Source organism: Scyliorhinus canicula, chromosome 6 (assembly GCF_902713615.1).
Source record: "Scyliorhinus canicula chromosome 6, sScyCan1.1, whole genome shotgun sequence".
NCBI classification, from domain to species: Eukaryota; Metazoa; Chordata; class Chondrichthyes; order Carcharhiniformes; family Scyliorhinidae; genus Scyliorhinus; species Scyliorhinus canicula.
This window is the reverse complement of record NC_052151.1, coordinates 16851238-16867270: the sequence shown is the minus strand read 5'-3', so window position 1 is coordinate 16867270 and position 16033 is coordinate 16851238. Positions and strand designations below refer to the sequence as shown.

Genomic DNA, 16033 nt, shown 5'->3' with positions numbered 1-16033 from the left:
TTTAAGAAATGTTTGGCTGCTCATGTTACTGCAGTGATGTCAGAGTGTGGGTGGAGCCGAGCTCGGGCTCTGCTTTTTAGTTTCACTTTGAGAAAAGCTTGGGTGTGTCTGTGTCTTTTTGGTTTTGTTTCAGTGTCGGAGCTGAAGCCAGACCAAGCCGGTGTACTGCTGTTCTCTCTGTCATGAAAAGACTATCTCTTGATCATTTGGTGAATTCAGAATTATCAATGTTCTCAGTAGTGAATGTAAGCCTGATGTGCTTCTGTTAAAAGGTGTTTCTTTTGTCTTCTGGATGTTGTTTGGGAAGTTATTAAGGATTACTTAGTGTTGTATTCTTTGGGGTTGTATTTGAATTGATGGTTGCTAAGATGTTCACTGTATGTTTTGAAAAGGTTAACTTGAGTTCATAGGATAAACATTGTTTTACTTTAAAAAATACTTTTCCATTTCTGCAGTACCACACCTGTAGAGTGGGCCGTGTGCTCCCCATACCACAATCTATTAAAAGTGGTGGGTCAGGTGAACGCCATGTTACACTTTGGGGTTCTCTAAACCCTGGCCCATAACACTAGAGGCACAATCAGCGAGAAGGGGGACTATGTGGGAAAATATACAGACAGCTACTGGGTAGAGCTCGAACACCACTGGACAGGACCAGACAAAAATGGAGCGAAGCACTGAGCAGGGTGAACTCCACCTCCTCCTGCGTAAGGTTAAGCCTAATGCAGCTCAAAGTGGTGCACAAAGCGCACCTGACCAGAACCCGAATGAGCAGGTTCTTCCCGGAGGTGGAGGACAAATGTGAGCAGTGCCAGAGGGGCCCGGCCAACCACACCCACACGTTTTGGTCTTGCCCCAAGCTTGGTGGGTTCTGGGCAGTCTTCTCCAAGGCAATGTCCAAGGTTGTGGGGGTGAGGGTGAAGCCATGCCCAATAGTGGCAATCTTCGGGGTATTGGAGCAGCCAGAGTAACACATGGGGAAGGACAAAACAAACCTCTCTGTAAAATAAAATAAATTAGCGCGGGCAAGAAAAATGCAATGTATATACATAAATGTTTATAAATATGAGAAAAGCCAATAAAAAGATTTAAAAAAAAAAAGAATTAGACTTGGAAAAGGACCTGTCCCATGAGCCAATCACTCCAAATGACAGTTCTTTTGATAACACAGGAGCGATGTTGGGCACCAGTAGAGCATAGTTTCTGAATATAGCTGTACCTTTAAGCACCGAATCCTCAAGGCGTTCAGACATCTCATCCAGCTGCCGCTCGTACTGTGGGTCAGAGAAATAATGCTTGGGCTCAGCGAGCTTGCGTTGTAATCGCTCCAATCGCCTCTGCTCTTTCTCTGCTTCTCGATCGGCCTGCTTCTTTATCCATTCAGCCATGCTGTACAAAGAAACAATTGTTGCAGGTTTCTCCAACATCACAATGACAGAGGCAAGTTAGGCTTCCCTTTCTCCTCTCGTGTGCTGTTGATTCCTGACTGTACACGAGTAGTGCAGCTCTCTGACACATCAATAAACCTCCATGTTTGAGCATCCGAACTCAAAGTCTAGACTTTCTACAGCACCTTTCCTGAACTGAGAACATGATCAAATACTTTCCATCCGATGATGTACTTTTTGAACTGGAATCATTGTTGTGATAGAGGAAACAGAGCAGCCATTTTGCACAGTAAGCCCCCACAAACAGCACGAGGGCGCAGTCCAGGCCTTAAATGAAATTCTCATCTGTAACACAGCATCTCTGACAGTGCAGCTCCCCCTCAATACTGCACTGGACTGGACTATATTCTGGGCTCAAGGCTCTGGAGTGGAAGTTGAACTGTCACCTTTCTGACTCAAGAGGCAGGAAGGCTACCAACTGAGCCACTGCTAACACTGACTGCATCAGTCAGCAAATTCTTCACCCCAACTCTATCCTCGCTTGTTAGCCACGGGCTGGTAGCAGCAGCATGAATTCTAGCTGATTCCCTCATTAGACAGGAGCATTGCAGCCACAAGAAACACTCTGTTCCTGCTGAGGTATGTGACTGTGCAGCAGTCCAGAACCAACCCACAGATTTCAAATAGGTAACACATTAAGAAGCAGTCCTGTTAAGATGTGTGCATGTGCACACCCTCATCATGTGCCAGGCTTAGCCTGATACAATTCAGGCTAATTGTACCCTACCGGGCACACATGATGGTGGCCCAGATGACCAAGTGTTTTGGGGTAGAGGATAGGTGTGTGAGGTGCACGGGAAGTCCAGCAATTCATGTCCACATGTTTTGGGCATGCCCGAAGCTGAGAGGGTTTTGGCAGGGTTTTGCTGAGGCAATGTCCACGGTGCGCAAATCACAGGTGATTCCGAGTCCGGAGATGGCGATCTTTGGAGTGTCGGAAGAGCCGGGAGTCCAGGGGGCAAAAGAGGCCGACGTTTTGGCCTTTGCCTCCCTGGCAGCCCAGAGACGGATCTTGTTAATGTGGAGGGACTCGAAGCCCCCGAGTGTAGAGACCTGGGTTAGTGACATGGCTGGGTTTCTCAGTCTCGAGAAAATAAAGTTTGCCTTAAGAGTCACTGTGGGCAGCACGGTGGCACATTGGTTAGCATTGCTGCCTACGCCGCTGAGGACCCGGGTTCGAATCCCGGTCCTGGGTCACTGTCCGTGTGGAGTTTGCACATTCTCCCCGTGTCTGCGTGGGTTTCACCCCCACAACCCAAAAGATGTGCAGGGTAGGTGGATTGGCCATGCTAAATTGCCCCTTAATTGGAAAACATAATTGGGTACTCTAAATTTTTTTAAAAAAGAGGGTCACTGTTAGGGTTCACCCGGAGATGGCAGCCGTTCGTCAACTTTCTCGGGGAAAATTAAAATGTCAACAGATGCAGTATTCCAGAGGGGGGGGGGGGGGGGGGGGAGGGGGGGGGGGGGGGGCGCAGACTGTTGTATGGTTAGGGTGTGTGAAGATTGAGATGGGAGTGGAAACATTTATTGTACCATGTTTATGTCATGTTATTATTATAAAAACTTGCAAATACCCTAATAAAAATATATTTTTAAAAAGTGTGCATGTGCAATAACGCACCATTCTTTTTTTAACATTTAGAGTACCCAATTATTTCTTTTACCCCCAATTAAGGGGCAATTTAGCGTGGCCGATCCACCTAACCTTTTTTTAAAAAAAAATAATTTTAATTCAAATTTTCAACAAATTTTAACCAACAAAACAAAGAAAAACAGTAACCCCCCCCCCAATACAAAAGCAATAAATTAACAAAAATAATGAGCATGAAACCATGAAACCACACACCCACCCCCCATAGCGAACAAGTAACCCCCCCCCATCCCCCTCTGGTGCAGCACTGCTTTTCACCGGTTACAACCGGCCCTTTTTTCGCCATCTCCGCACTCCAGTCCTGGTAAATTCGGACCTCTGCATTCTCCCACCTGCTGCTCCTCTCCTTCTTGGCCCACGTCAGCACACATTCTCGGTCGACGAAGCGGTGAAACCGCACCAGCACCGCCATTGGCGGCTCGTTAGGCTTGGGCCTTCTCACCAACACTCGATGGGCCCCCTCCAGCTCCAAGGGCCCTTGGAAGGACCCCGCTCCCATTAGCGAGTTCAGCATCGTGACCACGTAGGCCCCCAAGTCCGATCCCTCCAGCCCCTCCTGGAGGCCCAGGATCCGCAAATTCTTCCGCCGCGAGCGGTTCTCCATTTCCTCCAGCCTCACCTGCCATTTCTTGTGGAGCACCTCGTGCAACTCCACCTTCATCGCCAGGCCTAGGATTTCGTCCTCATTCTCCGAGGCCTTTTGCCGGACCTCGTGGATCTTTGCCCCCTGGGCCGTCTGAGTCGCCGTGATCTTGTCAAGTGAGGCCTTTAGCGGTTCCAGCAGCTCAGCTTTCAGCTCCCTGAAGCAGCGATGGAGCAGCTCCTGCTGCTCCTGCGCCCATTGCTTCCACGCTGCCGGTTCCCCGCCCGCCGCCATCTTGGTCTTCCTCCCTTGCACCTTTCTCTGCTCCAGAGCCAATTTTTTAACCGCCCCGCTCCTGGTCCAGGCAATCCACCGGCAGCGAAGCATAGCTGATGTCGTCCCACACCGGGAAAAGTCCGTCCAGCGCCGTTACGGGCCCTAAAAAGAGCCCAAAAGTCCAAAAATAGCAGGAGCCACTGAACGTGCGGCTTAGCTCCGCATCACCGCAACCGGAAGTGCACCTAACCTGTTTTAAAATAAATTTAGAGTACCCAATTCATTTTTCCAATTAAGGGCAATTTAGCCTGTTCAATCCACCTACCCTGCACATCTTTAGGCTGTGGGGGCGAAACCCACGCAAACACGGGGCGAATGTGCAAACTCCACATGGACAGTGACCCAGAGTCAATCTCACCTGGGACCTCGGCGCCGTGAGGCAGCAGTGCTACCATTGCACCACCATGCTGCCCTCCAACCCACCTAACCTGCACATCTTTGGGTTGTGGGGGTGAGACCCACGCATGCATGGGGAGTGTGTACAAACTTCACACGGACAGTGACCCAGGGACAGGATCAAACCTGGATCCTCGACGCTGTGAGGCAGCAGTGTTTACCACTGTGCTACCGTGTCGCCCTGACTGGGTTCACACCAAGTAGCAACGTTTACCACTAAATCAGTTTTTCACACTTTGACAGAGTCATCGGACTCAAAACATTAGCTCTTTTCACTCCCTACAGATGCTGCCAGACCTTTTGAGCTATTCCAGCATTTTCTCTTTCGTTTCAGATTCCAGCATCCGCAGTAATTTGTTTTATCCAGTTTTTCACGTTGCTACCCAAATCTTTTTGCCAGTGCAGCAAGGATTGCAATGCTACCTCACTGTCCAGCAGTAAGGTGCCAGCTCAAAGCCAAGCCCCTCAACACAGGGCAGCACGGTAGCATTGTGGATAGCACAATCGCTTCACAGCTCCAGGGTCCCAGGTTCGATTCCGGCTTGGGTCACTGTCTGTGCGGAGTCAGCACATCCTCCCCGTGTGTGCGTGGGTTTCCTCCGGGTGCTCCGGTTTCCTCCCACAGTCCAAACATGTGCAGGTTAGGTGGATTGGCCTTGATAAATTGCCCTTAGTGTCCCTTAGTGTTGGGTGGGGTTACTGGGTTATGGGGATAGGGTGGAGGTGTTAACCTTGGGTAGGGTGCTCTTTCCAGGAGCCGGTGCAGATTCGATGGGCCGAATGGCACTGTAAATTCTATGAAAGGTGTTAAAAATTGGCATGAAAATTATCACCAACCCAATCTTGTGGATCAATAGTAAAGGTTGACTCCATTGCTTCATTATTTAATTTGTCCAAGTCTAACACTGTGTACTGGGACTGAAGGCGATCCTCTTTCTAACATAGTCATTAGCAGGAGCTCAATCCCAGTACAGTGTTTAGTAGTTGGCAGTCAAGCCAAGTCTAATACTGTATTTCATTAGAGTAAGTGGCCCCAGTCCAATAAGACATATCATTACGAAGATCCTTTCTGGTCTAAGATATACATATATATATATATATATATATATATATATATATAAATAAATAATATTTATATGCAGATCAGGACACCAAGGAGTACTATTACTGCACGTAGCAGTCATAATTAGTGTAACGTGAGACAGAGCTGTAGGAATCAGTCCCGCCAGCTGCTCACTGGTGGGCGGCGCGGTGGCGCAGTGATTAGCTGCTGCATCACGGCGCTCAGGACCCGAGTTCAAACCCGGCCGCGGGTCACTATCCCTGTGGAGTTTGCACATTCTCCCTATATCTGCGCATGTCTCACCCCCACAACCCAGAAAGGTGTGCAGGGTCGGTGAATTGGCCAAACGAAATTGCCGCTCAATTGGAAAAAAAATAATTGGGTATTCTAAATTTTAAAAAGAAACTGCTCCCTGGGACAGTGAGACCACAGTAACTGCTCGCTGGGACAGTGACACAGTAACTGCTCGCTGGGACAGTGACACAGTAACTGCTCGCTGGGACAGTGACACAGTAACTGCTCGCTGGGACAGTGACACAGTAACTGCTCGCTGGGACAGTGACACAGTAACTGCTCGCTGGGACAGTGACACAGTAACTGCTCGCTGGGACAGTGACACAGTAACTGCTCGCTGGGACAGTGACACAGTAACTGCTCGCTGGGACAGTGACACAGTAACTGCTCGCTGGGACAGTGACACAGTAACTGCTCGCTGGGACAGTGACACAGTAACTGCTCGCTGGGACAGTGACACAGTAACTGCTCGCTGGGACAGTGACACAGTAACTGCTCGCTGGGACAGTGACACAGTAACTGCTCGCTGGGACAGTGACACAGTAACTGCTCGCTGGGACAGTGACACAGTAACTGCTCGCTGGGACAGTGACACAGTAACTGCTCGCTGGGACAGTGACACAGTAACTGGTCGCTGGGACAGTGACACAGTAACTGCTCGCTGGGACAGGGACCACAGTAACTGCTCGCTGGGACAGTGACACAGTAACTGCTCGCTGGGACAGTGAGGCCACAGTAACTGCTCGCTGGGACAGTGACACAGTAACTGCTCGCTGGGACAGTGAGCACAGTAACTGCTCGCTGGGACAGTGACACAGTAACTGCTCGCTGGGACAGTGACACAGTAACTGCTCGCTGGGACAGTGACACAGTAACTGCTCGCTGGGACAGTGACACAGTAACTGCTCGCTGGGACAGTGACACAGTAACTGCTCGCTGGGACAGTGACACAGTAACTGCTCGCTGGGACAGTGACACAGTAACTGCTCGCTGGGACAGTGACACAGTAACTGCTCGCTGGGACAGTGACACAGTAACTGCTCGCTGGGACAGTGACACAGTAACTGCTCGCTGGGACAGTGAGCCACAGTAACTGCTCGCTGGGACAGTGAGGCCACAGTAACTGCTCGCTGGGACAGTGACACAGTAACTGCTCGCTGGGACAGTGACACAGTAACTGCTCGCTGGGACAGTGAGCCACAGTAACTGCTCGCTGGGACAGTGACACAGTAACTGCTCGCTGGGACAGTGACACAGTAACTGCTCGCTGGGACAGTGACACAGTAACTGCTCGCTGGGACAGTGACACAGTAACTGCTCGCTGGGACAGTGACACAGTAACTGCTCGCTGGGACAGTGACACAGTAACTGCTCGCTGGGACAGTGACACAGTAACTGCTCGCTGGGACAGTGACACAGTAACTGCTCGCTGGGACAGTGACACAGTAACTGCTCGCTGGGACAGTGAGGCCACAGTAACTGCTCGCTGGGACAGTGACACAGTAACTGCTCGCTGGGACAGTGACACAGTAACTGCTCGCTGGGACAGTGACACAGTAACTGCTCGCTGGGACAGTGACACAGTAACTGCTCGCTGGGACAGTGGGCCACAGTAACTGCTCGCTGGGACAGTGACACAGTAACTGCTCGCTGGGACAGTGAGACCACAGTAACTGCTCGCTGGGACAGTGACACAGTAACTGCTCGCTGGGACAGTGACACAGTAACTGCTCGCTGGGACAGTGACACAGTAACTGCTCGCTGGGACAGTGACACAGTAACTGCTCGCTGGGACAGTGAGGCCACAGTAACTGCTCGCTGGGACAGTGACACAGTAACTGCTCGCTGGGACAGTGACACAGTAACTGCTCGCTGGGACAGTGACACAGTAACTGCTCGCTGGGACAGTGACACAGTAACTGCTCGCTGGGACAGTAACACAGTAACTGCTCGCTGGGACAGTGACACAGTAACTGCTCGCTGGGACAGTGACACAGTGACTGCTCGCTGGGACAGTGACACAGTAACTGCTCGCTGGGACAGTGACACAGTAACTGCTCGCTGGGACAGTGACACAGTAACTGCTCGCTGGGACAGTGACACAGTAACTGCTCGCTGGGACAGTGACACAGTAACTGCTCGCTGGGACAGTGAGGCCACAGTAACTGCTCGCTGGGACAGTGACACAGTAACTGCTCGCTGGGACAGTGGACACAGTAACTGCTCGCTGGGACAGTGACACAGTGACTGCTCGCTGGGACAGTGACACAGTAACTGCTCGCTGGGACAGTGACACAGTAACTGCTCGCTGGGACAGTGACCCAGTAACTGCTCGCTGGGACAGTGAGGCCACAGTACTGCTCGCTGGGACAGTGAGGCCACAGTAACTGCTCGCTGGGACAGTGACACAGTACTGCTCGCTGGGACAGTGAGGCCACAGTAACTGCTCGCTGGGACAGTGACACAGTAACTGCTCGCTGGGACAGTGACACAGTAACTGCTCGCTGGGACAGTGAGGCCACAGTAACTGCTCGCTGGGACAGTGACACAGTAACTGCTCGCTGGGACAGTGACACAGTAACTGCTCGCTGGGACAGTGACACAGTAACTGCTCGCTGGGACAGTGACACAGTAACTGCTCGCCGGGACAGTGACACAGTGACTGCTCGCTGGGACAGTGACACAGTAACTGCTCGCTGGGACAGTGACACAGTGACTGCTCGCTGGGACAGTGACACAGTAACTGCTCGCTGGGACAGTGAGGCCACAGTAACTGCTCGCTGGGACAGTGACACAGTGACTGCTCGCTGGGACAGTGACACAGTGACTGCTCGCTGGGACAGTGACACAGTAACTGCTCGCTGGGACAGTGACACAGTAACTGCTCGCTGGGACAGTGACACAGTAACTGCTCGCTGGGACAGTGAGGCCACAGTAACTGCTCGCTGGGACAGTGACACAGTAACTGCTCGCTGGGACAGTGACACAGTAACTGCTCGCTGGGACAGTGAGGCCACAGTAACTGCTCGCTGGGACAGTGACACAGTAACTGCTCGCTGGGACAGTGACACAGTGACTGCTCGCTGGGACAGTGACACAGTAACTGCTCGCTGGGACAGTGACACAGTAACTGCTCGCTGGGACAGTGACACAGTAACTGCTCGCTGGGACAGTGACACAGTAACTGCTCGCTGGGACAGTGACACAGTAACTGCTCGCTGGGACAGTGAGGCCACAGTAACTGCTCGCTGGGACAGTGACACAGTAACTGCTCGCTGGGACAGTGACACAGTAACTGCTCGCTGGGACAGTGACACAGTGACTGCTCGCTGGGACAGTGACACAGTAACTGCTCGCTGGGACAGTGACACAGTAACTGCTCGCTGGGACAGTGACACAGTAACTGCTCGCTGGGACAGTGACACAGTAACTGCTCGCTGGGACAGTGACACAGTAACTGCTCGCTGGGACAGTGACACAGTAACTGCTCGCTGGGACAGTGACACAGTAACTGCTCGCTGGGACAGTGACACAGTGACTGCTCGCTGGGACAGTGACACAGTAACTGCTCGCTGGGACAGTGACACAGTAACTGCTCGCTGGGACAGCGACACAGTAACTGCTCGCTGGGACAGTGACACAGTAACTGCTCGCTGGGACAGTGACACAGTAACTGCTCGCTGGGACAGTGACACAGTAACTGCTCGCTGGGACAGTGACACAGTAACTGCTCGCTGGGACAGTGACACAGTAACTGCTCGCTGGGACAGTGACACAGTAACTGCTCGCTGGGACAGTGACACAGTAACTGCTCGCTGGGACAGTGAGGCCACTGTAACTGCTCGCTGGGACAGTGACACAGTAACTGCTCGCTGGGACAGTGAGACCACAGTAACTGCTCGCTGGGACAGTGACACAGTAACTGCTCGCTGGGACAGTGACACAGTAACTGCTCGCTGGGACAGTGACACAGTAACTGCTCGCTGGGACAGTGACACAGTAACTGCTCGCTGGGACAGTGAGGCCACAGTAACTGCTCGCTGGGACAGTGACACAGTAACTGCTCGCTGGGACAGTGACACAGTAACTGCTCGCTGGGACAGTGACACAGTAACTGCTCGCTGGGACAGTGACACAGTAACTGCTCGCTGGGACAGTGACACAGTAACTGCTCGCTGGGACAGTGACACAGTAACTGCTCGCTGGGACAGTGACACAGTAACTGCTCGCTGGGGCAGTGCCACAGTAACTGCTCGCTGGGACAGTGACACAGTAACTGCTCGCTGGGACAGTGACACAGTAACTGCTCGCTGGGACAGTGACACAGTAATGCTCGCTGGGACAGTGGACACAGTAACTGCTCGCTGGGACAGTGAGGCCACAGTAACTGCTCGCTGGGACAGTGACACAGTAACTGCTCGCTGGGACAGTGACACAGTAACTGCTCGCTGGGACAGTGACACAGTAACTGCTCGCTGGGACAGTGACACAGTAACTGCTCGCTGGGACAGTGACACAGTAACTGCTCGCTGGGACAGTGACACAGTAACTGCTCGCTGGGACAGTGACACAGTAACTGCTCGCTGGGACAGTGACACAGTAACTGCTCGCTGGGACAGTGACACAGTAACTGCTCGCTGGGACAGTGACACAGTAACTGCTCGCTGGGACAGTGACACAGTAACTGCTCGCTGGGACAGTGAGGCCACAGTAACTGCTCGCTGGGACAGTGACACAGTAACTGCTCGCTGGGACAGTGAGGCCACAGTAACTGCTCGCTGGGACAGTGACACAGTAACTGCTCGCTGGGACAGTGACACAGTAACTGCTCGCTGGGACAGTGAGGCCACAGTAACTGCTCGCTGGGACAGTGACACAGTAACTGCTCGCTGGGACAGTGACACAGTAACTGCTCGCTGGGACAGTGACACAGTAACTGCTCGCTGGGACAGTGACACAGTAACTGCTCGCCGGGACAGTGACACAGTGACTGCTCGCTGGGACAGTGACACAGTAACTGCTCGCTGGGACAGTGACACAGTGACTGCTCGCTGGGACAGTGACACAGTAACTGCTCGCTGGGACAGTGACACAGTAACTGCTCGCTGGGACAGTGACACAGTAACTGCTCGCTGGGACAGTGAGGCCACAGTAACTGCTCGCTGGGACAGTGACACAGTAACTGCTCGCTGGGACAGTGACACAGTAACTGCTCGCTGGGACAGTGACACAGTAACTGCTCGCTGGGACAGTGACACAGTAACTGCTCGCTGGGACAGTGACACAGTAACTGCTCGCTGGGACAGTGACACAGTAACTGCTCGCTGGGACAGTGACACAGTAACTGCTCGCTGGGACAGTGACACAGTAACTGCTCGCTGGGACAGTGACACAGTAACTGCTCGCTGGGACAGTGACACAGTGACTGCTCGCTGGGACAGTGACACAGTGACTGCTCGCTGGGACAGTGACACAGTAACTGCTCGCTGGGACAGTGACACAGTAACTGCTCGCTGGGACAGTGAGGCCACAGTAACTGCTCGCTGGGACAGTGACACAGTAACTGCTCGCTGGGACAGTGACACAGTAACTGCTCGCTGGGACAGTGACACAGTGACTGCTCGCTGGGACAGTGACACAGTAACTGCTCGCTGGGACAGTGACACAGTAACTGCTCGCTGGGACAGCGACACAGTAACTGCTCGCTGGGACAGTGACACAGTAACTGCTCGCTGGGACAGTGACACAGTAACTGCTCGCTGGGACAGTGACACAGTAACTGCTCGCTGGGACCAGTGACACAGTAACTGCTCGCTGGGACAGTGACACAGTAACTGCTCGCTGGGACAGTGACACAGTAACTGCTCGCTGGGACAGTGACACAGTAACTGCTCGCTGGGACAGTGACACAGTAACTGCTCGCTGGGACAGTGACACAGTAACTGCTCGCTGGGACAGTGACACAGTAACTGCTCGCTGGGACAGTGACACAGTGACTGCTCGCTGGGACAGTGACACAGTAACTGCTCGCTGGGACAGTGACACAGTAACTGCTCGCTGGGACAGCTGACACAGTAACTGCTCGCTGGGACAGCGACACAGTAACTGCTCGCTGGGACAGTGACACAGTAACTGCTCGCTGGGACAGTGACACAGTAACTGCTCGCTGGGACAGTGACACAGTAACTGCTCGCTGGGACAGTGACACAGTAACTGCTCGCTGGGACAGTGACACAGTAACTGCTCGCTGGGACAGTGACACAGTAACTGCTCGCTGGGACAGTGACACAGTAACTGCTCGCTGGGACAGTGACACAGTAACTGCTCGCTGGGACAGTGACACAGTAACTGCTCGCTGGGACAGTGACACAGTAACTGCTCGCTGGGACAGTGAGACCACAGTAACTGCTCGCTGGGGCAGTGACACAGTAACTGCTCGCTGGGACAGTGACACAGTAACTGCTCGCTGGGACAGTGACACAGTAACTGCTCGCTGGGACAGTGACACAGTAACTGCTCGCTGGGACAGTGAGACCACAGTAACTGCTCGCTGGGACAGTGACACAGTAACTGCTCGCTGGGACAGTGACACAGTAACTGCTCGCTGGGACAGTGAGGCCACAGTAACTGCTCGCTGGGACAGTGAGGCCACAGTAACTGCTCGCTGGGACAGTGACACAGTAACTGCTCGCTGGGACAGTGACACAGTAACTGCTCGCTGGGACAGTGACACAGTAACTGCTCGCTGGGACAGTGACACAGTAACTGCTCGCTGGGACAGTGACACAGTAACTGCTCGCTGGGACAGTGACACAGTAACTGCTCGCTGGGACAGTGAGGCCACAGTAACTGCTCGCTGGGACAGTGAGGCCACAGTAACTGCTCGCTGGGACAGTGACACAGTAACTGCTCGCTGGGACAGTGACACAGTAACTGCTCGCTGGGACAGTGACACAGTGACTGCTCGCTGGGACAGTGACACAGTAACTGCTCGCTGGGACAGTGAGGCCACAGTAACTGCTCGCTGGGACAGTGACACAGTAACTGCTCGCTGGGACAGTGACACAGTAACTGCTCGCTGGGACAGTGACACAGTAACTGCTCGCTGGGACAGTGACACAGTAACTGCTCGCTGGGACAGTGAGGCCACAGTAACTGCTCGCTGGGACAGTGACACAGTAACTGCTCGCTGGGACAGTGACACAGTAACTGCTCGCTGGGACAGTGACACAGTAACTGCTCGCTGGGACAGTGACACAGTAACTGCTCGCTGGGACAGTGAGGCCACAGTAACTGCTGGCTGGGACAGTGACACAGTAACTGCTCGCTGGGACAGTGACACAGAAACTGCTCGCCGGGACAGTGACACAGTAACTGCTCGCTGGGACAGTGACACAGAAACTGCTCGCCGGGACAGTGACACAGTGACTGCTCGCTGGGACAGTGAGGCCACAGTAACTGCTCGCTGGGACAGTGACACAGTAACTGCTCGCTGGGACAGTGACACAGTAACTGCTCGCTGGGACAGTGACACAGTAACTGCTCGCTGGGACAGTGACACAGTGACTGCTCGCTGGGACAGTGACACAGTAACTGCTCGCTGGGACAGTGAGGCCACAGTAACTGCTCGCTGGGACAGTGACACAGTAACTGCTCGCTGGGACAGTGAGGCCACAGTAACTGCTCGCTGGGACAGTGACACAGTAACTGCTCGCTGGGACAGTGACACAGTAACTGCTCGCTGGGACAGTGACACAGTAACTGCTCGCTGGGACAGTGAGGCCACAGTAACTGCTCGCTGGGACAGTGACACAGTAACTGCTCGCTGGGACAGTGACACAGTAACTGCTCGCTGGGACAGTGACACAGTAACTGCTCGCTGGGACAGTGACACAGTAACTGCTCGCTGGGACAGTGACACAGTAACTGCTCGCTGGGACAGTGACACAGTAACTGCTCGCTGGGACAGTGACACAGTGACTGCTCGCTGGGACAGTGACACAGTAACTGCTCGCTGGGACAGTGACACAGTAACTGCTCGCTGGGACAGTGACACAGTAACTGCTCGCTGGGACAGTGACACAGTAACTGCTCGCTGGGACAGTGAGGCCACAGTAACTGCTCGCTGGGACAGTGACACAGTAACTGCTCGCTGGGACAGTGACACAGTAACTGCTCGCTGGGACAGTGACACAGTAACTGCTCGCTGGGACAGTGACACAGTAACTGCTCGCCGGGACAGTGACACAGTAACTGCTCGCTGGGACAGTGACACAGTAACTGCTCGCTGGGACAGTGACACAGTAACTGCTCGCTGGGACAGTGACACAGTAACTGCTCGCTGGGACAGTGACACAGTAACTGCTCGCTGGGACAGTGACACAGTAACTGCTCGCTGGGACAGTGACACAGTAACTGCTCGCTGGGACAGTGAGGCTACAGTAACTGCTCGCTGGGACAGTGACACAGTAACTGCTCGCTGGGACAGTGACACAGTAACTGCTCGCTGGGACAGTGACACAGTAACTGCTCGCTGGGACAGTGACACAGTGACTGCTCGCTGGGACAGTGACACAGTAACTGCTCGCTGGGACAGTGACACAGTAACTGCTCGCTGGGACAGTGACACAGTAACTGCTCGCTGGGACAGTGACACAGTAACTGCTCGCTGGGACAGTGACACAGTAACTGCTCGCTGGGACAGTGACACAGTAACTGCTCGCTGGGACAGTGACACAGTAACTGCTCGCTGGGACAGTGACACAGTAACTGCTCGCTGGGACAGTGACACAGTAACTGCTCGCCGGGACAGTGACACAGTAACTGCTCGCTGGGACAGTGACACAGTAACTGCTCGCTGGGACAGTGAGGCCACAGTAACTGCTCGCTGGGACAGTGACACAGTAACTGCTCGCTGGGACAGTGACACAGTAACTGCTCGCTGGGACAGTGACACAGTAACTGCTCGCTGGGACAGTGACACAGTAACTGCTCGCTGGGACAGTGACACAGTAACTGCTCGCTGGGACAGTGACCACAGGACTGCTCGCTGGGACAGTGACACAGTAACTGCTCGCTGGGACAGTGACACAGTAACTGCTCGCTGGGACAGTGACACAGTAACTGCTCGCTGGGACAGTGAGGCCACAGTAACTGCTCGCTGGGACAGTGACACAGTAACTGCTCGCTGGGACAGTGACACAGTAACTGCTCGCTGGGACAGTGACACAGTAACTGCTCGCTGGGACAGTGACACAGTGACTGCTCGCTGGGACAGTGACACAGTAACTGCTCGCTGGGACAGTGACACAGTAACTGCTCGCTGGGACAGTGACACAGTAACTGCTCGCTGGGACAGTGACACAGTAACTGCTCGCTGGGACAGTGACACAGTACTGCTCGCTGGGACAGTGAAGCCACAGTAACTGCTCGCTGGGACAGTGGCCACAGTAACTGCTCGCTGGACAGTGACACAGTAACTGCTCGCTGGGACAGGTGACACAGTGACTGCTCGCTGGACAGTGACACAAACTGCTCGCTGGGACAGTGAACAGTAACTGCTCGCTGGGACAGTGAGGCCACAGTAACTGCTCGCTGGGACAGTGAGGCCACAGTAACTGCTCGCTGGGACAGTGACACAGTAACTGCTCGCTGGGACAGTGACACAGTAACTGCCGCTGACAGTGACACAGTAACTGCTCGCTGGGACAGTGACACAGAACTGCTCGCTGGGACAGAGACACAGTAACTGCTCGCTGGGACAGTGACACAGTAACTGCGCTGGGACAGTGACACAGTAACTGCTCGCTGGGACAGTGACACAGTAACTGCTCGCTGGACAGTGAGGCCACAGTAACTGCTCGCTGGGACAGTGACACAGTAACTGCTCGCTGGGACAGTGACACAGTAACTGCTCGCTGGGACAGTGACACAGTAACTGCTCGCGGGACAGTGACACAGTAACTGCTCGCTGGGACAGTGACACAGTAACTGCTCGCTGGGACAGTGACACAGTAACTGCTCGCTGGGACAGTGAGGCCACAGTAACTGCTCGCTGGGACAGTGACACAGTAACTGCTCGCTGGGACAGTGACACAGTAACTGCTCGCTGGGACAGTGACACAGTAACTGCTCGCTGGGACAGTGACACAGTAACTGCTCGCTGGGACAGTGACACAGTAACTGCTCGCTGGGACAGTGACACAGTAACTGCTCGCTGGGACAGTGACACAGTAACTGCTCGCTGGGACAGTGACACA

The 16033-nt window shown here is 53.7% G+C and overlaps 1 protein-coding gene across 1 annotated transcript in view; it reads right to left on the bottom strand.

Annotated features, from left to right (window-relative positions):
- The window catches only part of sde2 (SDE2 telomere maintenance homolog (S. pombe)), a 92230-nt gene that overhangs the window by 38238 nt on the left and 37959 nt on the right, over positions 1-16033 (bottom strand). The window contains exon 4 of the mRNA XM_038798995.1: positions 1220-1389. Coding sequence (XP_038654923.1) covers positions 1220-1389 — 170 coding nt within the window. The remainder of the gene's footprint in view (positions 1-1219; positions 1390-16033) is intronic.